General features: G+C 40.7%; 1 protein-coding gene across 1 annotated transcript in view; it reads right to left on the bottom strand.

Annotated features, from left to right (window-relative positions):
• Window positions 1-18,766, bottom strand: part of LMO1 (LIM domain only 1) — a 44,791-nt gene extending 26,025 nt beyond the window's left edge. The window contains exon 1 of the mRNA XM_007426260.3: window positions 18,561-18,766. Within this exon, the coding sequence (XP_007426322.2) occupies window positions 18,561-18,766 (206 nt within the window). The remainder of the gene's footprint in view (window positions 1-18,560) is intronic.
• Window positions 18,767-19,456: the final 690 nt, after the last annotated feature.

The following is a 19,456-nucleotide window of genomic DNA, read 5'->3' as shown; positions in this document are numbered from 1 at the left end:
TGGATCATCCACTAAAGAAAATGTATTGGTTCAGCATGTGGCAGTCAACGCCTTCATTGTGTTGGTACATTTGTGATCAATCCATCATTTTGGTCCATGGAAACAGAATTACTTGGTTTCTTTATTTGTTGATGTTAATAATTGCTGCCATAATCTAAATCAGTCCTTCATGTCATATAAGAGTCTTTTTGTCTGGCTGCTAGTGACAATAGAAGGCTGAATCTGTGACAGTTGTTCAGGAATATATGCACTCTCACAGACCACCTTATGTATGAGGGCATGTTTTTTATGTTAAAAAATGTGACCAAGTAAAGGCTGTGTAGTTTCTACGAAATCCATCTTAGACTCAGAACCAATGGCAGGTGGCCACTAATCGGACAGCTCTCAATTATGAGAAACCCATTTGTAAATTTAACAGATTATGGGAGGTTTATATGCAGTCAATATTACTTACCTTAGTTCCAGTCCAATCCCATCTACCAGCCATTAAGAAACAAAACAAAACTACATTGCTAATTGTTTCCACCAAATAAAGATGTACATAGTTACATTTCATATTGTTTGACTGATGGCCCACCCCTGGCATTAAAAACTTTATTCAGAATCATCCTGCCAGTACAAGCATCTTGAGTTGTTACTCAAAATGTGAAGTCTGGTGAAGATAATCTTTCCAAGGGGCCTGTTTTGTTAGTCCCTCCCTAAACTTAAAACTGTTGCAAGGGAAGAAGAAATAATAACCATTTCATCCAGCATCCAAATGTTGTGTAAAAGCAGAGACTCAAATTTGGTTATAAGTTGATGAAGACTGAACTCTATACTTAGTCTCCCAGCTTGCAATGTTCCATGAGATCAAAATGAGGGCTGCCTGGGACTGAATGTCAGTCAGACAGTAACCACAGTTCCTGCATCTCATTGTGCTGTACACATTTTATAGTCTCTTTGCCAGAAACTGTGGACCCTTATAGAGGGATTTGAATGTCTTCTCGGCCAAATTCTTCTAGTAACACCAGTGAGTGGCACTACTGGAAACTTATATGAAGCAAAATCAACCTTATTATTATTGGACCCATTTGCATCTATTCTGTTTGCAGTCAATATTTGCCATGCATTTTGCCTATATGATTTTTGCAAAATGTTTGAAACCATCCAAGGTTTTTTTTAAAAAAAATAAAGACATTACTGCTGTCTTTCTGTTATAGGTTTAGTTCAGTTATGTCAGCATATAAAGGACACGGCTCTTATTCTGTAATACAATCAGAAATTATAAACCACTCAATATTTTCAGATCCTCCTCCCCCCTTTTTTTTCATGTGCCACTAGCCCCCACTGAGGTTCTCCGAGACTGTGAGCTATGTGGTAGAACCTTATATGCAGCTCTTCCAAATGGCAGCTTCAGCCCTCCCAGACAGCAGGAAAGGGAGAGTATGGTAGAGAACCACAAAAATGAAAAATTTTCCCTTGGAAAAGGAATGTGGCGACAGTTAGCAAAACATGATTTAAGCCCAGGACAGAAAGAGAACATTAGAAAGAAGCTTTATTTGGCTTTGCCTTAACTCTCTTTGGTACAAGAGGAAGAAAAATGCTGTCAGGCTTTCAAGACTCCGTTGCAATAGCCAATATTAAAAAAATAGAGTTCCAGTCATTCTTGCGGAGTCTGTTTCCTGGCTAGCCTGCCTTGGACGGCTGACAGGTATCCATACCACGTTTCCCAAATTGGCTCTTTCCAGTCATGGCTGACTGGGTGGGATTAGTTTAATCCCATGCAGGATTGAGTCTATGAGCTACATCCAAACCTGAGGGATAATGGATGGGTCAAGTGAACCCTTTTAAATGTTCCCAACCCTATAACAGCTCCTAACCAATTCCTAGCTAATACTGAAAAAGCTAAACAGAGTTGGGCTTCATAGGTACTTGGATAGGGGACCATCAGGAAATCCCAGAAAAAGGAAATACACTCCACTACATATTGTTATCAAGAAATCTGTATTTCCATATAATTACCAGCAGCCAATCTTAATTCAAGGAAGACTTTACCCTTTTTAAAAAAAAATATAACACACTATGACCTCTGGCACACACCCACACCCCATTGACCCAGTTAAACATGTGGTGGGAATATGGCCTAAACAGAGGAAAACACCCAATCAGCTGAAACCTTGCACACCTATCCTGAAATAAAGGAGTACAGGATGATACATGCACTGTCTGTATAATGTAACGCTGTTTGCTTCAAAATGCAGATGGTGAGGAGCATATTTTGGAACGTGTAACGTAGTTTTAAAGGTGTATGTAGAACTCCCTCCACAAAAGCAAATAAAATCAAAAACCTCATCTAGCTGAACTACAGGGACATTTTAATGTAGGAATAATTTTAAAACTTCTCCCTTCTCTGGTGTGTTCCAGGCATGGTACTTGGGACATAGTAAACAATCCTGGTTACATCCATATCTTTTTTTTTAATGGACAGAATGGGAAAAGACCAAAATGCAAAATGAAAGAAGTATATTCATAATTTTAGACAAAAGCCTTAACATATCAAGACAACAGAGATTTGGATCAATGGGGATCATCATAAGGCATCTAATTATGGAGCATGGAAGAGAATGTTACTCTGGGCACAGTCTTCCCTATGTGCTCCTGAGTTTTATTTCTATTTCTTTTGAAGAACTGAAGAATATATGTCTTTCTAAGAGGGATCAAATAAATTTGTATAAAATATGAATGTTTCATTTCAATCAGAAAATTTGATTTTCTCACCACAATATTTTTAGTGCCAGATTCCAGACATCTGGGATGCAACTGCTCCAACTAGCATTAAAACACAACTTGAGTTTTGCAGATGCTATGCGAACACACATGAACAGAGCAGAGGTCTCTTTGGAGAGTTTCAAAATTATCAGTAGCAAAACAGCCAATCTGAAAATGCCAGAGGCAGGTTAGAACATCAAACGACTGAAAGATATAATCCACACAAGCTTTTCACTTAAACAGAAGGCTTTAGGAAATAATAAAAAAGTCAACTAACAAGCCAAGCGCAATCTATTTTTGCCTTTAGATCTTAGAAATTCTCTGAATAGTTAGCCTCAGTTAAGGTATCATATTTTAGGAAGATTGTTGCTTTGTACAAAATGTAGTACAGCTTTTCTATCTGAAGCGTTATGCAAAAGCCAATGTATTCTAACAAGATGACTATTATACTTGGCTACCACAGAATGGGCCCTTGACTTCTGCTCAGCTTGTTCAAGCAAAGTGAAGGACAAATCAGGAAGGAAGACATCTGTGTGGACATCAGACCATGCTAGCAGCATCTTGCTCAAGCTCTTATCCTACTGCTTTCGTATCAGTGCCATTCTGACATGGCAAAGCTACAAGCCTTGCTTACATTGCATGATTCTAGTACCACTGATAGTGTCAGAAACCCAGCAGGGCTGGGTAGGAGAAGAAATTTATTCAGCCCAGATTTTAGGAGTAGCCTCAGCTGCAACTTTGTGGTTGTGAAAAGTAAAAACTGAGATTAAACTATATGGCATTCTAGAAAGTATTCAACAAAACACGGGCCCTCAAGATCTCATCAAGTCCTGGAAACATAACAGAGGAAAGACAATATCCATGTCTCAAAGTCTGGTGAAGATGTTTTGTGGAAATACATCTGGTCGTTTGAAACTGTGATTAAGGAATTGGGCTCTCTGTGTAATGAATGGCATGTGCAGGGAAGTTTCTGGAATGGGAGTTCAAGGTTGTCAGGAGGAGGGAGACACATTCCAGGGCAAGTGCCTCCTCAGCCCGCAACAGGAATGTGGGAAGATGAAGAGGATGAGGCCGGCCCCTCCCTAGAGTCTCATGGGGTATATATACTAGTTGCTTTAGTATAGGTTTAGTCTAGCGAGATTCTGTCTGCAGTGGAGGCGAATATGTGTAGCTCAGGGTTGAGTTGTGGAGTCCTTGGGGTTCTCTGAGCTTGGTTCTGTTCTTGCAAACGTTTCATTACCTGGCTAGGTAACATCTTCAGTGCTAAAATGGGATGAGGTTTGCTCTCTATTTATCTGCTGTGGCCTGCTTTGCCAGTGCTGGTGCGGGTGGGGGTTATGTTTTGCTCTTCTGGCATTTCATTGATTAGCATATGTTGACTGCTTGATTGTGTGCCTGGTGGTAACCTTTGCTTATCTGGGTGATGATTGCTGGAGATGATTGCTGGTGTTTGAATGCTGGTGAGGCGATCTTCTGGTCTTTTGTCTCATGTAGATGCTGTTTATCTCTATGTGTCTGTTAATTGCTGCCTTGTCTGAATACCAAGCTTCCAAGAATTCTCTTGCATTTTTGGATTTAGTTTGGTCTAAAATGCTGACAGTTTCCCAGTTAAAACTGTGGTTGAGTCTGTCCATGTGTTGTGCAATTAAGGAATTTTCATCATGTCTTCTGACTGCTAGTTGGTGCTCATGGATGCGTTCTGCTAGTCTTCTGGCTGTTTGTCCTACGTAGTGTTTGTTACAGTCCTTACACTGTATGTTGTAGATGACTCCAGTTTTTTCTTCTTGGGCAACTGGGTCTTTTGGTTTACTTAGGATGTTTTGGAGTGATTTTGTTGGTTTGTGTGCTACAGAGATGCCATATGGTTGTAATAATCTGTGGGTGGTTTCTGAGACATTTCTGATGTATGGCAGTGTGATCCTTTTCATGGCTTGTGTGGGTTGTGTTGTAGTAGGTTGAGTGGTCAGGCACTTTTTGATAAAATTACATGGGTATCCATTTTGTTGGAAGATGTTGTATAGGTGGTCTTTTTCCTTTTTCTGCTGTTCTGGGTTGCTGCAATGAGTTTGTGCTCGCTTGAATAATGTTCTTACACAGCTCCTCTTGTGGGAGGTTGGGTTGTTGCTTTGGTAGTGGAGTACTTGTTTGGTGTGGGTTGTCTTCCGATAAACTTGGGTTTCTAATTTCCTGTTGTTTCCTCTGCTGATGAGGATATTTAGGAAGGGTAGTGTGTTGTTGTTTTCTTCTTCTCTGGTAAATTTTATTCCTTTGAAGATGTTGTTAATGGTTTCATGTGTCTTCTCTATTTGTTTCTTTTTTATTATAACAAATGTGTTATCTACATACCGGATCCATATTTTAGGTTGTATGTGAGGAAGTGCTATAGCTTCTAGGCGTTGCATTACAATCTCTGCTATGAGTCCTGACAGTGGTGATCCCATGGGCGTGCCTCTGATTTGTTGGTATATTTGTCCATCGAATTGAAAATAGGTGGTGAGGCAGAGGTTGATGAGGTCCATGATTCTGGGTATTTCGATCTGGGTGTATTTGGTTAAGTCGAGTGTGTTGTGTACTACAGCTGATATGGATTCTTTCGCTAGTTCTGGGTTTATGGATGTGAAGAGTGCTGTAACATCAAATGAGGCCATAATTTCATCTTCATCTATGTGCACATCTTTGATTTTCTGGAGGCACTGCAGTGAGGAGTTGATAGAATATTCACTGTTCTCTGTGAGGTGTCCAAGCTTTTTTGTCAGTTCTTTCGCTATGTTTTAAGTTGGAGTCCCTGGTAAAGATGCAATTGGTTGGAGTGGTATGTCAGGCTTGTGTATTTTTGGTCATCCATAGAAACGTGGGAGGATGGGTCCACTGCTTTTCATCCACCACTGTTCTTCCTTTGTGATCTGGCCTTTCTTAGTTAGTTTCTGTATTGGGTTGGTATTAACAGGGATGCCAGTTTCTTTGTCTTCTAATAACTTGTTGGCTTTTTGCAGGTATTGAGATTTATCCATAACTGTGGTACGGCCTTTGTCTGCTGGGAGGATGGTGATGGTTTGGTCCTTCCTTAGGCTGTTGAGGGCTGCTCTGTCTTCTGCTTTGAGTTGGTGTTGATGCCATGTTCTTCTGATCTGTGGTATGATTGTCTGCCTTATGTTTTCTTGGGTCTCTGAGATGAGTCCTGTTGTTTTGAATGCTGCTTCTAGGGCTGCGCAGAAATCTAGTTGATTAGCATTGTCCATGTTGTAGCTGAGGCCTTTCTTGAGGATGTTGTGTTCTGCAGTGGATAGTGGCCAGCTAGACATGTTGATTACCCAGTCTGGTTTGGGTATCTCTTTGTTTCCTGGGTTTAATTTGAGTAGTTTAGTTTGAAGTTTAGTTTTTCTTTTCTCTGCTTGTCTTCTGGCTGTGTTCTTGATGGTGGTAGTCAGTATCTTAGTACGCACTGGGGTCATGGACAGTTCTAGTTGTTCCTTGAGGTTGTCTATTGTTTGCTGGTACTTGTTCAGTCTGTGATGCACATCCATGATCATTAGTCTTACCATTTTGCGTCCCTTTTGATGATCTCCCTTTAGAGATTCTGTCTATTAGTGCAAGTTAATAAAGGAACTGAACTGTATTGGATTGCTTCATTGTTGTTCTTGGGCTGAACCTTGACACTCTGCTTCATTCATCTCCGAACACTCTGCATTTGGGCCAAGTTTGCTTCCTTAGGAGATCTAAGGACTTCAACTAGCCATACCTCCAGTTTGTGTGTGAAAGATGGAAACGGTGGTGGCATGGGGAGAAAGAACAAGCTTCATGCCTCACTGCCGACTTAGGCCTTTTCTCTATCCAGTAAGTAACCTGGACTGGTATAACTCCTGTCAGCAGTTAAGTACTGATAATTAAGTATTTGATTCCTGATTCTTGCAATACCAATTCTGATCAAGTTGTGTCCTTATATTCATCCAACTCCAAATGTGATCAAGCTGTGTCCCAGGTCTGCATTGTTCTTAAAAATGCCTTCTTAATCTTCACTGGAACTACCAGTGAATGTATACAACAAAATTCTATTCCATTTTCTGTGTATTCATCAGCACAACATTTTTTTAAAAAAGTGAATTTTGAACTAATGTCATAATGCACTGATCACTTTGTGGATTTCTATTTTATTCTACTTTTAGCCATAATTCTTAATTCTTTTATTATTATGTATTGTTAGAGTTACAGATCTTGAGAAGTGTTAATAAATTACTGATTAAAAAAAAAATCTTAGGCCAGCCTTCTCCTGTCTGCTGCCTCTTTCCAGGTGTGTAGTTTACAATACTCATCTTTCTCTGCCATCATGGCCCACATTATGGATTAAGGCAGCACTTTTCAAATCAGAAGGTGTATAGCCTGAGGATAGTGATGAGGAAGGCAAAAGGAAAGAGATATTTTGCAATCATTTTTGGATGACTGGACCAATAAATATTAATTGACACAGACTGCAAACTCTATAGGAGTCTGGATGATGGAGAAGATTTGCCAAGGGGGGAACAATGAAAGGTATAGCTAAAAAGATTCTTAGCCAAGAGACACATGGATGCTGTAGAAGGTTTCAAATGTTGAGCATCATTCCAAACTTGAAAAATGTTAAACCTATTTAAATATTATTCAGTCACATTATTTGCAAACAGTTTGAGGCAGGAACATAACCATGGTCCTCATTTTGACACGTTTCTAGACTAGCCCTGCTCTCTGTTTATTTGATAAGGTAGCATGTAAGGTCTGCAGCCTTTTCAAGTGCTAAGTTTCACAGTATCAGCTTTTTGAGGTAGGCCAGGTCAAGAAACAGGAATGACCTTTATTGCTGTAGGGTAGAATAACCACATATTGAAAGCCTGTCAGTTTCTCTCTGCCCCATCTTATACCATACAAGTCAAGGCAGGGTTCTTTTAAACTTCTTTCTCATGTTCTCCTCTTTCTCAGGACTGAGTAATCTTTTCCAAAAGTCCTCCCTTAATGGATTACTCATTCCTTCCCCATTCCTGAGGCCAGGTCTACATTTCCTCACACCCTGGGAAATCCTGAACAATATCTCAGGTGCTGGGGCCATTATCCAGGGGTGTATTGTATGTAATCCCTCAGTGTATTGCAGTACTTTGGCACCTGTGAGCACCACAGCACGACCACGGCTGAAAGGAACCTCTATAGGTCAGGAGATTCATTGAGAAAACCTTAGTCATCCTATGGACATTAAGGGTTTGAAGGGAGTGGTAGAACTAGCAGCATTGTCCCATTCCTGCTTCAAGCCACAAATTATCTACAAAGAAGCAGTACATGAATAAGGCTAATGGAATAAGAAAAAGTAGCAACTATTTTGCACATTATACAGCAATGCATTTGCCACTGACATGCAAAGTTCTGCAGTCGCATGTTCCTGACACGTTCATACTGTGCATTTCTTCCTTAAAACATCACAAGTGTAACTTAAAACACTGTGAAAAGCAGTCATATTGGCAATTTGTTTGGGAAATGTTAATTTCGCTACTGTTTCAATCAACATTAATGTGTGTTTTTTATTAAGAGACTGATTCTCTTTAGAAGTTCCTTATACTTGCCTAGTGCTCTTTTCTGCAGCAGTTACATACACAATATCCCCTCCCCATCATCTGCCCTAAGAAATCTCTCAGCTGTACTGAACACAGACACGACAGTCACTTGTATGAATTACTCTGACAGATTAGCCCAAGTTTTACAAATGTTGGCACCTACTTTTGATGATACAGAGTCTACATACAGGGCTGTGGTTGGTGACCATTTAATTTCATTCACCAAGATTCCTTAGAAATGGTAGTCGAAAGAAGAGCTATTACTGAATGTACCTCCTTTGCAGATTGAAATGATACACTTCGAGAATCAAGGTCTTACTTTGAACAGACAGTAATCAAAGTAGGCACAGGGGCTACAGTAAACACTTTTCACCCATGGGGATCGTGAAGCTCACTACAAATTGAAATGGAATGTTGACAGAACTATTAAGGCCAGACTAAGAAAGAAGACACTATGCAACTGTTGAGGGTAGACTAGATAGAATGCAGTTATTCAGCTGAATCAAGACAGAGCCATGGTGGTTGGGCAATGACATATTTTCCTCAGGGTATCCAACCAACAACTACGATTGCTCTCCCCATGAAAGACAAATTCTATGAAAATGAATGTTAATATGTAGCAGTTGACTTATCTAGCACTGTCCAAGGGTGACCTATGCTGTTGGATTGACAGTGCAACACAACCCCTGAGATATCATGCCAGTTTAGAAGTTGTAAATTATGCCATTTGGCACAAAGAGGAGTTTTGTCTACCAAGAGAGCTATTGGGGAGCTATCTAGGTGATCACTAAGAGTTGAAAATGACTTGATGGCACATAATCAATCTGTCAGTTGGGAGCTATACCTTGACATCAGGCATGTTGACCCTGTCAGGTGGAAGGGAAATGACCACCTGAAATCATCTTCACTGAAAACCACTGTGGTGTAGTGGTTAACGTATTGGTCTAGGAGCAGGGACAGCACATTTCTAATCCATCTGCAGCCCTGGAAGCTCCCTAGGTGATTTTGGGCCAATCACTCTCTCCCAGCCAACCTACCTTCTACAGCTGTTGTGAAGAAAAAATATGTCTGTTGACTTGAGCTCTTATATGAAAGATGGGATATAAATCTAACAAATAATAACCTAAATCCAATGAATAAACAAACTCATCAGCTTAATAATAAGATAGGAGAAAAGTTGCCTCCCCAGGGATGCCAGAGAGAGAGGCTGCGAAGATCCTATCTCAAGATCTCAACTCCCTTCACCTGTCAGACTTGTGACAAAATGCAGATCTAGAGAGGAATACTGTGGGAAACTATAGATGGAAAATTCCTGAGGGATTCCTAACTGACACAAAAGATTCTGAGGTGGCACATACACTTAGCAGGGGCATTTCCTCTAGTTTATCTTGGCTACATTGATTATCTTGCACTTTTATTAAACCTTGATCCAGCCTCATCATAAATATAGCATGCAACAGTATTTTCACCAGCATCAACAACTGTCACATAAAATATTTTCTTAGTGTGCTGAAAGTTAGCATCCCTGAGTACCAATGACCTTGACCACTACCACTACCACCACCACCACCACCACCTATCATCCTCTATGACAAAGGGTTCACAAAATTCTGTCTCAAGCTGCCTGATATTTTCTAAATGTTAACCCACATTTGCAGGTCTTCACATCAATAGTAGTTTTATGCTAACAGTCTGGAACTTAAGAACAGTTAGTATATATGCCTGCTTATGTGAATCTTTCACACTTCGAAAAAACAGTCTTGAATTTCTTAGGGGAGTCTTCTATTCGTATACTGAGTGGGACAAAGCAAATGATGTTCCAGTAAAACATTAAAGCAGGAGTGCACTTTGACCTTTAAGTGGCACAGTAAAGGGCTTATTCCAATATGGATGGGGGCAGGGGTATCCATGGGAGGGCAAAAAAGTCAAGATAGTGGCTACAACTGTTTGCTCAACCCATGCATCAAAAAGAGGTGGGTCTTCAGTTGAGCAGTTGCTGTCATCCTGCCTTTTTTTGATCCTCCTGAGAATGCCCCTGAGTGTGGAAAAAGAAAAATTAAGTTTAGTTTACTTTCAATTTGCTTTAAATTAATTTAAATCATTCAACAGTTATCATGTATTTAATAATATCACCTTCTGCATTATTCAAAATATCCTTTGGGGACAACTGCTGGAGTTTGTGGTGGCCACTTCCTATTCTAAGGGGAGGATGCATGGAGCTCTGAAACCAAAAATGTACAGGTCATCTGCATCCTTCAAAATGCAGAGTTTTTCCTCTGGTTTTCCTGACTGCCCTTTTATTGCTGTAAGCCCCAAAAACAAGTAATGCGAAACATAAAATCACGGTGAAGTGGCCAAAATCTGAGGGGGGTGGAGTGGGGGAAGAGAGGATGAGGGGGGGGGGAGTATATTTTACTTCCTGAAAAAGCAACAAAGTCCCTGAACAAAAACTTTGCTGACATTCATGATAACTGTCTACATGCCTAAGTTCAAGAAGAATTTCAGAAGTATTTTTTTGGAAAAAATGTCTGTGCAAATCTGTGCTTATGTAGTAGACTTGAAAGGCTGATTTTTGATGGCCCCTATAAGAAACAGCAAAAAATTATTCATAACATTCATAAAGGCACTAGACAGAGTCCAGAAAACGTTACTTGTGACTAGTGGAATGGGACTAGGTTGTGATTAATGTTTGATGTCAGAGAGTCTCAACTGTGACAAACTTAGCTGGATTATGCAACCATAGCTAATAATCAACTAACCATAATTCCATTTAATATTTAAGAAGCTTTGCAAATGATGCACCAATGGAGGGAGAGGAATTGTGAATATTCTGGATAACCATGGAGTCGGAGCTTGCATATCTCATCCAAGGATGACTTGGGGTGTCCTCCTCATACAGAAAGCACCAAGGAAGGGAAGACGCAAGACAGCTGGCTTGCTCTCCCTTGTTACTCCTTCGTAATATGCAAAGCTATCCCAAGATGAGAACCAGCGTAATTTAAGAGGGCTGTGTGACACCTTGAAGAAATGCTTTGCTTTGCACCGGCATCTAATGAAACAGTGCAATCCGTGACATTTGTGTGCAAGAAGTCAGGCCTGGGGGGCATAGAATTGCCATCTAAAAGATCAAGCAGTAGACCAGGAAGTGGGCACGTGTGTCTCTTGAGAAAAAGCGGATAGTGGAAGGATGGGATTTTTTTTTCCAGCCCAAGGTGGAGGGTCAGAAGTGGTGGCAGTGGGATTCTCTACAATGCTGTGATACAGAAGATAAGGCTCAGGGACTTTTTTGATATTGGATTTAAGATGAAATGAAAAACAGTTTTAATATGTCAAAGCTGTGCTGCCTTCCAATACCCATGATAATGATTTCACCCTGGAAACAGACAAGACTATTAACAGCCTCATCCTATACTGACAGCTAAACTGGTAAAGCCAACATTCCAAGGAAAGAATGTCCAAGGAAAGGAACATGGTGCTTCTATAATCTTGCCTCCTCCCAGGACCCCATGCTGATAAAAAGCTAATAAGAGGGTGGCATCCTTGTTCACCATCCAAAAAGAGAGGGAGGTTCCAAATCCCCACAATTTGATATAAAACGATGCTGGCATTTTATAACTATATGGGAAACCAAGGGAAGTGTGCGACTCTGTCTTAATGAATTACAAATGGGGAGAAAACCTGAACGGAATTTCCAGCGTGCATCTTTAGTTGCAGGACTGCCAGCTGACCAGTTACAGCAGCACCCCTTGCAGCAAGCTGGTAGTTTGAAATGACTTTCAGAAGATGCTCAAATGTTTTCCCTCTGTTAGATTTTTCTCAGTTGCTTGTATTTATGCAGCATCGTATGTTTCATGTATTTTACTGCTACAAATTCACAGGAGAGTGGAAAAGGTCATTTAAGTACCTCTATTCTACAGCGTGACACTGTGTATAAGGTGTGACATGGGACCTGTTCCTGGCAAATATTCACCCAGCTGCTATAGATGCTGGAGTCGCATGATCTCTCAGAAGGGAAACAAAGCCCTAGCTGGCCATCACTCTGCCACTAATGGAAGGAGGGGTCTGCAGCTCAGGACAGAGAAGGAGAGGGCGAAAGAGCACTGACCTGATTGAAATGAATTTGTCTCCAGCGCCAGATGAATGCTCGAATTCTAAAGGAACAAGGGACCACTAACTGTAATCTTTGAGCACCCCTGGAGAACTGGCAAGGTCCCAGAAGATTGGAGTTTGAATAAATACCCCAAATTTCCAAAAAAGAGGAGGAGGACCTGGACCTGGACCTGGGAAATTACAGATCTGTCAGCTTGATGCCTATACCTTTGGCACTAGCCTTCTGGAAATAAGTGAAAATGGAGCTCTTCCAGAGGGTGTTTGGTGGGATCTCACCATGGTTTTTTGTTTTCTTTTCTGCTGTGTTCTGTTGTTTTTCCTGTTGTGGTTCTTTTCCTTTTTTTTTATTCATTAGCTTTAGTTTTGTACCATGGTCATTTTAGTCTTCTTGCTGTTACGTTTATTATATGGATGACCAAAGAGGTCCTTTGTAGATTATGGCAGGGTACAAATTTAATAAATGAATAGGTAAATACTGGACAAGTTGCTCAAGCAATATGTTTGTGAGCACCTAAATAGGAGTGCAATAATTAACAAGAGCCAGCATAGATTTGTCATCTTCAAGTCATGCCAGAGGAATCTCTCTCTTTTGGACAGATTTGTTGTTTAAGTCAGCATTTGGGTTAGGTGTTAGTTTTAGGTAATTACTGTGTTAGCTGTTAGTTGTGAGTGCAGGATTTTACTTTGGGGTATAGCATTTTTAAGTGGTTGTGGTGGAGAAGAATGTGTTGGTGAAAGTTAGAAGCTTGATAAAAGGGAAAATGAGCATTTGATTTAACTGTGAAGGGTACAAATCAGAGAATGGATTGAGAATGTTGAGTGGGAGAGCAAAGTCAGAGAAGATTTGGATTGGCAGAACCAGAGAATATCACACTGAAGTGAGCTCCAGACCAGCTGGAAAGCTGATGCAAAAGAGTTTCTGTCCTCAGATGGTGATAAACTTGGCAGCCGACACCATGGATGACTGCAAGAGCATGAAGAAAAGTATCAAGGTTGCCATCAATACCAAAGGCATGACATGGAAGGCAATGGTTGGGACAGGGTATTGGAATACCAGACACTGCTTCTGGACCACTGGTCATTGCTTTAGATGGTGAGAGGAACAGTGCACACTCTGTAAACCACAGACACCAGCTACGGTGGCTGCTAGTTTACTGTCTGCCTAGCTGCCCCTGAACCCCTGGCTCATTTCAAGGCTGGTACTTGAGTTTCCAAACTTCTGGTTTTATGTGACTTCAAACTCCATGTCCTGGAGGAGGGTCCACTGTAGTTAATAAGTTCATGGCCTCCATGGCAACCATGGGTTTGTCACAAGTCATATAGCTCCAACACAGGTGGGCAGATACATGCCTGAACTGGTTTTACTGTAATATTGACATCCCTCCTTTGCCATGGTCAGATCACTTTCTGGTCAAATTGAGGATCACAGATACCACAGAACTCCACAAGGGCAGGAGTCTAACTGAGTTGGTATCCTACTGAAGAGTCAAAGAAAATTAAGTGAAAGACTAAAAGTGGACATGACTGAGAGCTTCTAAAAGAACATGTTCAAGCCTACACATGATAAATGAGTAGCACGGTTTCAATTCCTCTCCACACTTATTGTGTCCCATTGGTTGGCCCTGTTCAGAGTGGCCCACGCCCTTCTAAGGAAGGATGGGTGGGACAAAATGTCTAGTCCACCTGCCTTGAAAAAAGCAATGGTGTGCCTTGTCTTGAAAAAGCCTTCTCTTGATGTGGCTGCAGTTGACAACTTTTGTTCAGTCTCCCAACTTCTCATCTTAGGAAATTATCATTCTGGCAGACAACTTTCACCAGGACAAAGATGAAGGAAGTGTGCTCCTCTTGGTCCTATTAGACTTCTTAACAGTATTTGATATCATCATTAAGAGACAGCATGGATTTGTCATTGGTGCAAGTCATGCAGATGGTATAGTATGTGGCAGATAAACTACTGATAGGTCAGATCCACTACTGGATAATAACACTAGCATTAAAATCATTGCATTGGTTATCGGTAGGCTTCCGGGCCCAATTCAAAGTGCTGGTTATAACCTGATGTAATGGTATGTGGGAATGACCTTGGGAGACAGTGGGAAGAGCCACAGCCAGGGCAACAGTCAGAAAAAAGGCAGCTTAGCCTGCAACAGGAATGTGGGCATGGCAAATGTCTCAGAAGGGATATTCCCTAGTTTCTTGGGCTGGAAAGGTGACAGGGAAGAAATGTAATGGGGGGAAGGGAGAGAAATGCAACAGACTTGCAAGAGTCTGTTAATGTAACCTTAGAATAAAGTATAATTAGTTCATCTGGGCATACTTCATGTCTGGACTACCTCGCAAGGCTGACACCTATTAAGCCCTACTCAGAGGAGTCAGAGGCTGAGGGCCTGATCCAGCAGATTGATTACTTACAGAATCTAGAGGATGACAATCACCTGAGGCTGCTCAGCAAGCAATCAACAGGAGAAGGTGAGGGGAGTCAGCTCATGAGGGATCTGATCATCCTGGAAGAGGATGCAGCCCAAGGATATATTGGGAAGTCTGGAGAGCCAAGCAGAGCAGCCACCAGCAGCCGGTCACTTATTGGGAATAATTGCATCGACCTTAGATTCACGCTCCTGTGCTTTGATTTCTGCTTGCATCCTCAACCTTGGCTCTTCAACCAACTTCCTTGGTGACTAGACTACTGTATGCTTCCATCTCTGAAGCCGGGTTCTATTCTGGCTCTGTACTGACGTTTCTACCCATTTTGTTCTCAGGCAAGGCCTCGTTTCTGCAGCGTGTGTGCATTCCCTCATGGCAGCTCTCTGCCTGCCTTGTGTGTGACTGCTTGCTACTCATTAGTAAACTATTTGGAAATCAAGTTGGTATCTGCATGCTCAGCCTGAAACAAGATATATATTGCAAGAACTATCTGTCCACCAATATGAAAATCTAGAGAGGGCTCCTGAGGGTCCCACCTACTCAAGAGGTCATGGGGTGTTGACCAGGTAGTAGGACTTTTCAGTTAAACCCTCACACTCTGGGGCATGCTTCCTCTGAAGGTATGTTATATTTGCTCTGTGTGTCGGGGGGGGGGCACGCATCTGTATGTGTGTATTCCTTGCTCTCTTTCCCTGCTTGTCGTACCACCCACAATTTCAAGTGATTGGGGCAGTTAATACATATTGTAATAAATAAATAATGGTAGAACGTGTGTACATTGACCACAGTGAAATATCCAATGATACCTCCCTGATATCTTCATTCATTAATTAGTAAAATATGGACTAAATGAAACAATTTTTAGATGGATACATGACTGGCAAAATGCCTGCACCCAAAGACTACGCATAAATGGCTTCACATGAGATTTGAGAGTAGCATTGTGTGGAGTGACACAGGCCTCTGTCCTGATCAATATTCTGTTCAACATTTTTATTAATGATCTGGATGAGGGGGTTGAGGGGACAATTATGGAATTTGCAGATTGCACAAAACTAGGAGTACTATACCTATCATTTTAGAAGAGAAAAAGACAATTCAAAAACCTTTAGCTAGGTTTGAACAGTGGTCCAAAGCAATCAGGATAAGCTTTTATAGGGAGAAATGTAAAGTTCTGTATCTAGAGAAGAAAAATGAAAGGGACAAGTATGGGGTGAGAAGGACCTGGCTTGGCAATAGTAATGTAAAAATGATCTGTGTGTCCCACTAAATCACAAGGTGAACATGAGTAGCTGCTAAAAAGGCAAATATGACTTTGAGATGTATTAGTGGGACACAGAGTTCAAATCACAGGAAATAATTATCCTACTCTACTCTCTCAGGGTCCATCTAAAATACTGGTTACAGTTCTGGGTCCAGTCTAAAAAGGACATTGACAAACTAAAGTAAGTTCAGAGGAGTGCCATCAAGATGATGAGGAGACTAGAACCTAAGTCCTATGAGAAATGGTTAAAGAACTGAGTATGGTTAGCTTGCAGAAGAGAAGACAAGAAGAGATATGATGAAGTCTCAAATATCTAAAGGTTGTCAAAAAGAAGAGCAAGTAGACATAGTTTCTGATGCCCCAAGAGGAGGACCAGAACCAATGGACTGAAAATATAGGGAAGTAGATTCATGTTAAATATCAGGAGGAATTTCCTGATGGTAAGAGTTGTCAAGTGGAAAGGTTGTCTCATGAAGTGGTATGCTCCCCTTCACTGGATGTCTTCAGAGTCTGAGTAGCCAGCTGTAGAAAATGCTCTGGCAGATCCTACACTGAGCAAGGATTAGTTTAGATTAGAAGATCTTTGAGGTCACTTCCAACTATGTAGTGGTGAAATGGATTTGATAGTGCTATTTTAAAAGGTCATTTTATTATCTGGCAAATCTCTGTTCTCCTAATGCATGCTGGCTGGGGAATTCTGGGAGTTGAAGTCCACATGTCTTAAAGTTGCCAAGGTTGAGAAACACTGCCCTAATGCCTTCACAATTTAATTTTCTGTAATTCTAATCAGCAGGGCTGAAAAGAATTCCATTATAAATTCCACTGGTAGCCAGCAGATCCATCTGTCCATCCACATTACTGTCAGCAGATCCATGGCAGGAAAAACTGACAGGAAAAAGAGTGTCTACTCTTCAAAGCATCTGTGGCCATCAGAAGTGCACAGATCTTTTTGAAAAGTTAAAGGAAAACTGAAAAGACCTTTATCCACTTTCTACTTTTTAGAAAGTATTACAAATCTCAGCGGATCCTGGGTTGATCTAATATTTTTTTCTATGGATTTAAAACAATAAATAGGTATAAAACTCCTGGATATCTGCCACCCAAAGCAGGTGGTTAAATTTTTCCTGATCTGCTATTCTCCTGCTGAGTTCAGTGAGTCTTACTCCTGAGTAAATATGTTTAGGAATGCAATCATAGTATAGACCATCAAACATTATGGATATTTTATGCATGGTTTTTAACTTATTATTTGTATTATTGTTTGTATATTATCTATCCTGTTTGTCCTAACAATAGAAAGGAAACTAAATAGTATTTCATGGCTGAATTATGGCATTTCCACTGGGCGTACCTTGATGTACTTTTTTCATTGTAATGTTTATATATTTGTTTACTGAACTGGTTGAGTTATTTTTGGTGAAATAGAATAGAATTTCTACTAATGAATCAAAGAAAGGGCAATTGCTGCTTTCTATTGGCATCCACCAAATTCACATATAGATATTCTGAGTAAATGGAGATATTTTCAGAAGCTCCATTAACAAAGCCAGTTTCACTGATTTCAGCAATATTAATTTAAATAAGAGCTTCGGGAAGCCATTGAAGATAGCATTTCTAGGAAAATACAAGCTACAGTTTAATTAAGAAAGGGGTAAATTGATTGCTATATAAAAGGGACATTTCTGCACAGAACATGTGCATAATTCAATTTTGCTTCAAGATCTTGAGTTTTGTATTATTCTGAAAATAACTTTGTTAACAAACCAATTATTGCAGGAAGACTGCTTCAAGAGTTAATGGTAGTTCTGTTTTGCAGGAAAATCTGTTTTGATTATCTCCTATAAAGAAATAACAAAACTTGACTCTCGCCCACATAGGGACACATTAATTACATATTGGTTGAGTCTGCACAACATGTACATTAGGTTAAATTGTGGCTAGGTGGTTTCAATTGGGGCTACAGTATTGTGGAAATCTGGCTGTGGTCTTACCATATTGTTGAACCAGGCCATCACATTAAGCCATAATATGGTGGATTTTTTGGGAGGTAGAGATACAGCATATTAGGTCAATAAAGGAACTGTGTTTTATTAAACCAGCTTTAGGCTTTAGCAGTTGGGCAAACAGCTTCTTGTCCACTCATGACACGAGGGTCTGAATAGAGTTTCTCCCCATGGCCCTAGCTGTCCCACTGATCCCCACCTCCCCTTGTTGCAGGTACTACATAGCTTGCCAAAAACTAACATGCTAAATACCTTCTGTCATTTAAAGTACCTTCCTTTGAGAAGACCAAAAACCCACCCTGGACTTGAGCACCCTTTTGGTCACATCCAACCAGAAGTCTTATCCATACAGCTAAATCTACTTTATATAGTCAGAGCAAGGCAGCTAAGCTGAGCAAGATAATCAAAGGCCAAACATACGTATAGATATACATTTACCTCAGGTAATCTCTGCGGCAGAGAATGAGATTTGCTTTTGTGTAAAGTGTTGATCCAACCTCTCCCAGGCGGCAGTCGCAGCAGGCACACTTTAAGCAATCCTCGTGCCAGTATTTATCCAAGGCCTTCAGAAGGTAGCGGTCCTTGATCTTACGATTGCAGCCCGCACAACCCTTCTGCTTTCCTTTTGGTTGCACCGATAACATTGGCACACCTAGGAATCAGAAAAGGAGAGAGAGCATATCAACGAGGACATTGCTGGGAAATTCTCTGAGCTGAAATGGTGGCCTAAGCAGCCTTTCTCGATAGTTTTGTCTGGCTTTGTTTGCAGAGTGAGCAGGGAACCTGACACTGGCAGCATGATTAATTAATTGTAGTTATAAGAAAATTCATATTTTTCCATCATAAAACTGGCTTCTTACTTCCAGATATTACGGAATCTCTCTGCTCTGACAAATAAAGGAATTCTTATAGGACTTCCTGTGAAACATTGCTGTCTTACTTTGTAACTTGGTATTGATTCCAACTGTTCCCACTTATCAAAAACCTATAGATATATATATAAATATAATTTATTAGCAGGCTTTGAACATACTAGATCCTGGTGTATGCTGATTGGACTGATCAGTTTATGGCAACTTTGGAGAAAGGAGGAATACCAGTGAAGGAAGGCATAAAGAAACAGAGGTAAACTCACTCGGGATCTGCCAATGAGAAAAGGGGCCACACTGGAGGTTCCCCTCTCCACTCATGCAGAAAGAAACCAGTAAGCCCTATCTACCAGTCAGAAAAGGAGACACCATTCTTCCTACCCCTTGCAAAGCAGAATCATCTCAAAAGATTTCACTCATAGTTGCCCCATGACTGCAGAAATTAGGGAAAGTACACAAGTTCCC

Source organism: Python bivittatus, unplaced genomic scaffold (genome assembly GCF_059951505.1).
Source record: "Python bivittatus isolate LINGU-HERP-01145 unplaced genomic scaffold, Pbiv_v1 ctg000480_np1212, whole genome shotgun sequence".
NCBI lineage: Eukaryota > Metazoa > Chordata > Lepidosauria > Squamata > Pythonidae > Python > Python bivittatus.
This window is presented reverse-complemented; position numbering and strand designations above follow the sequence as displayed.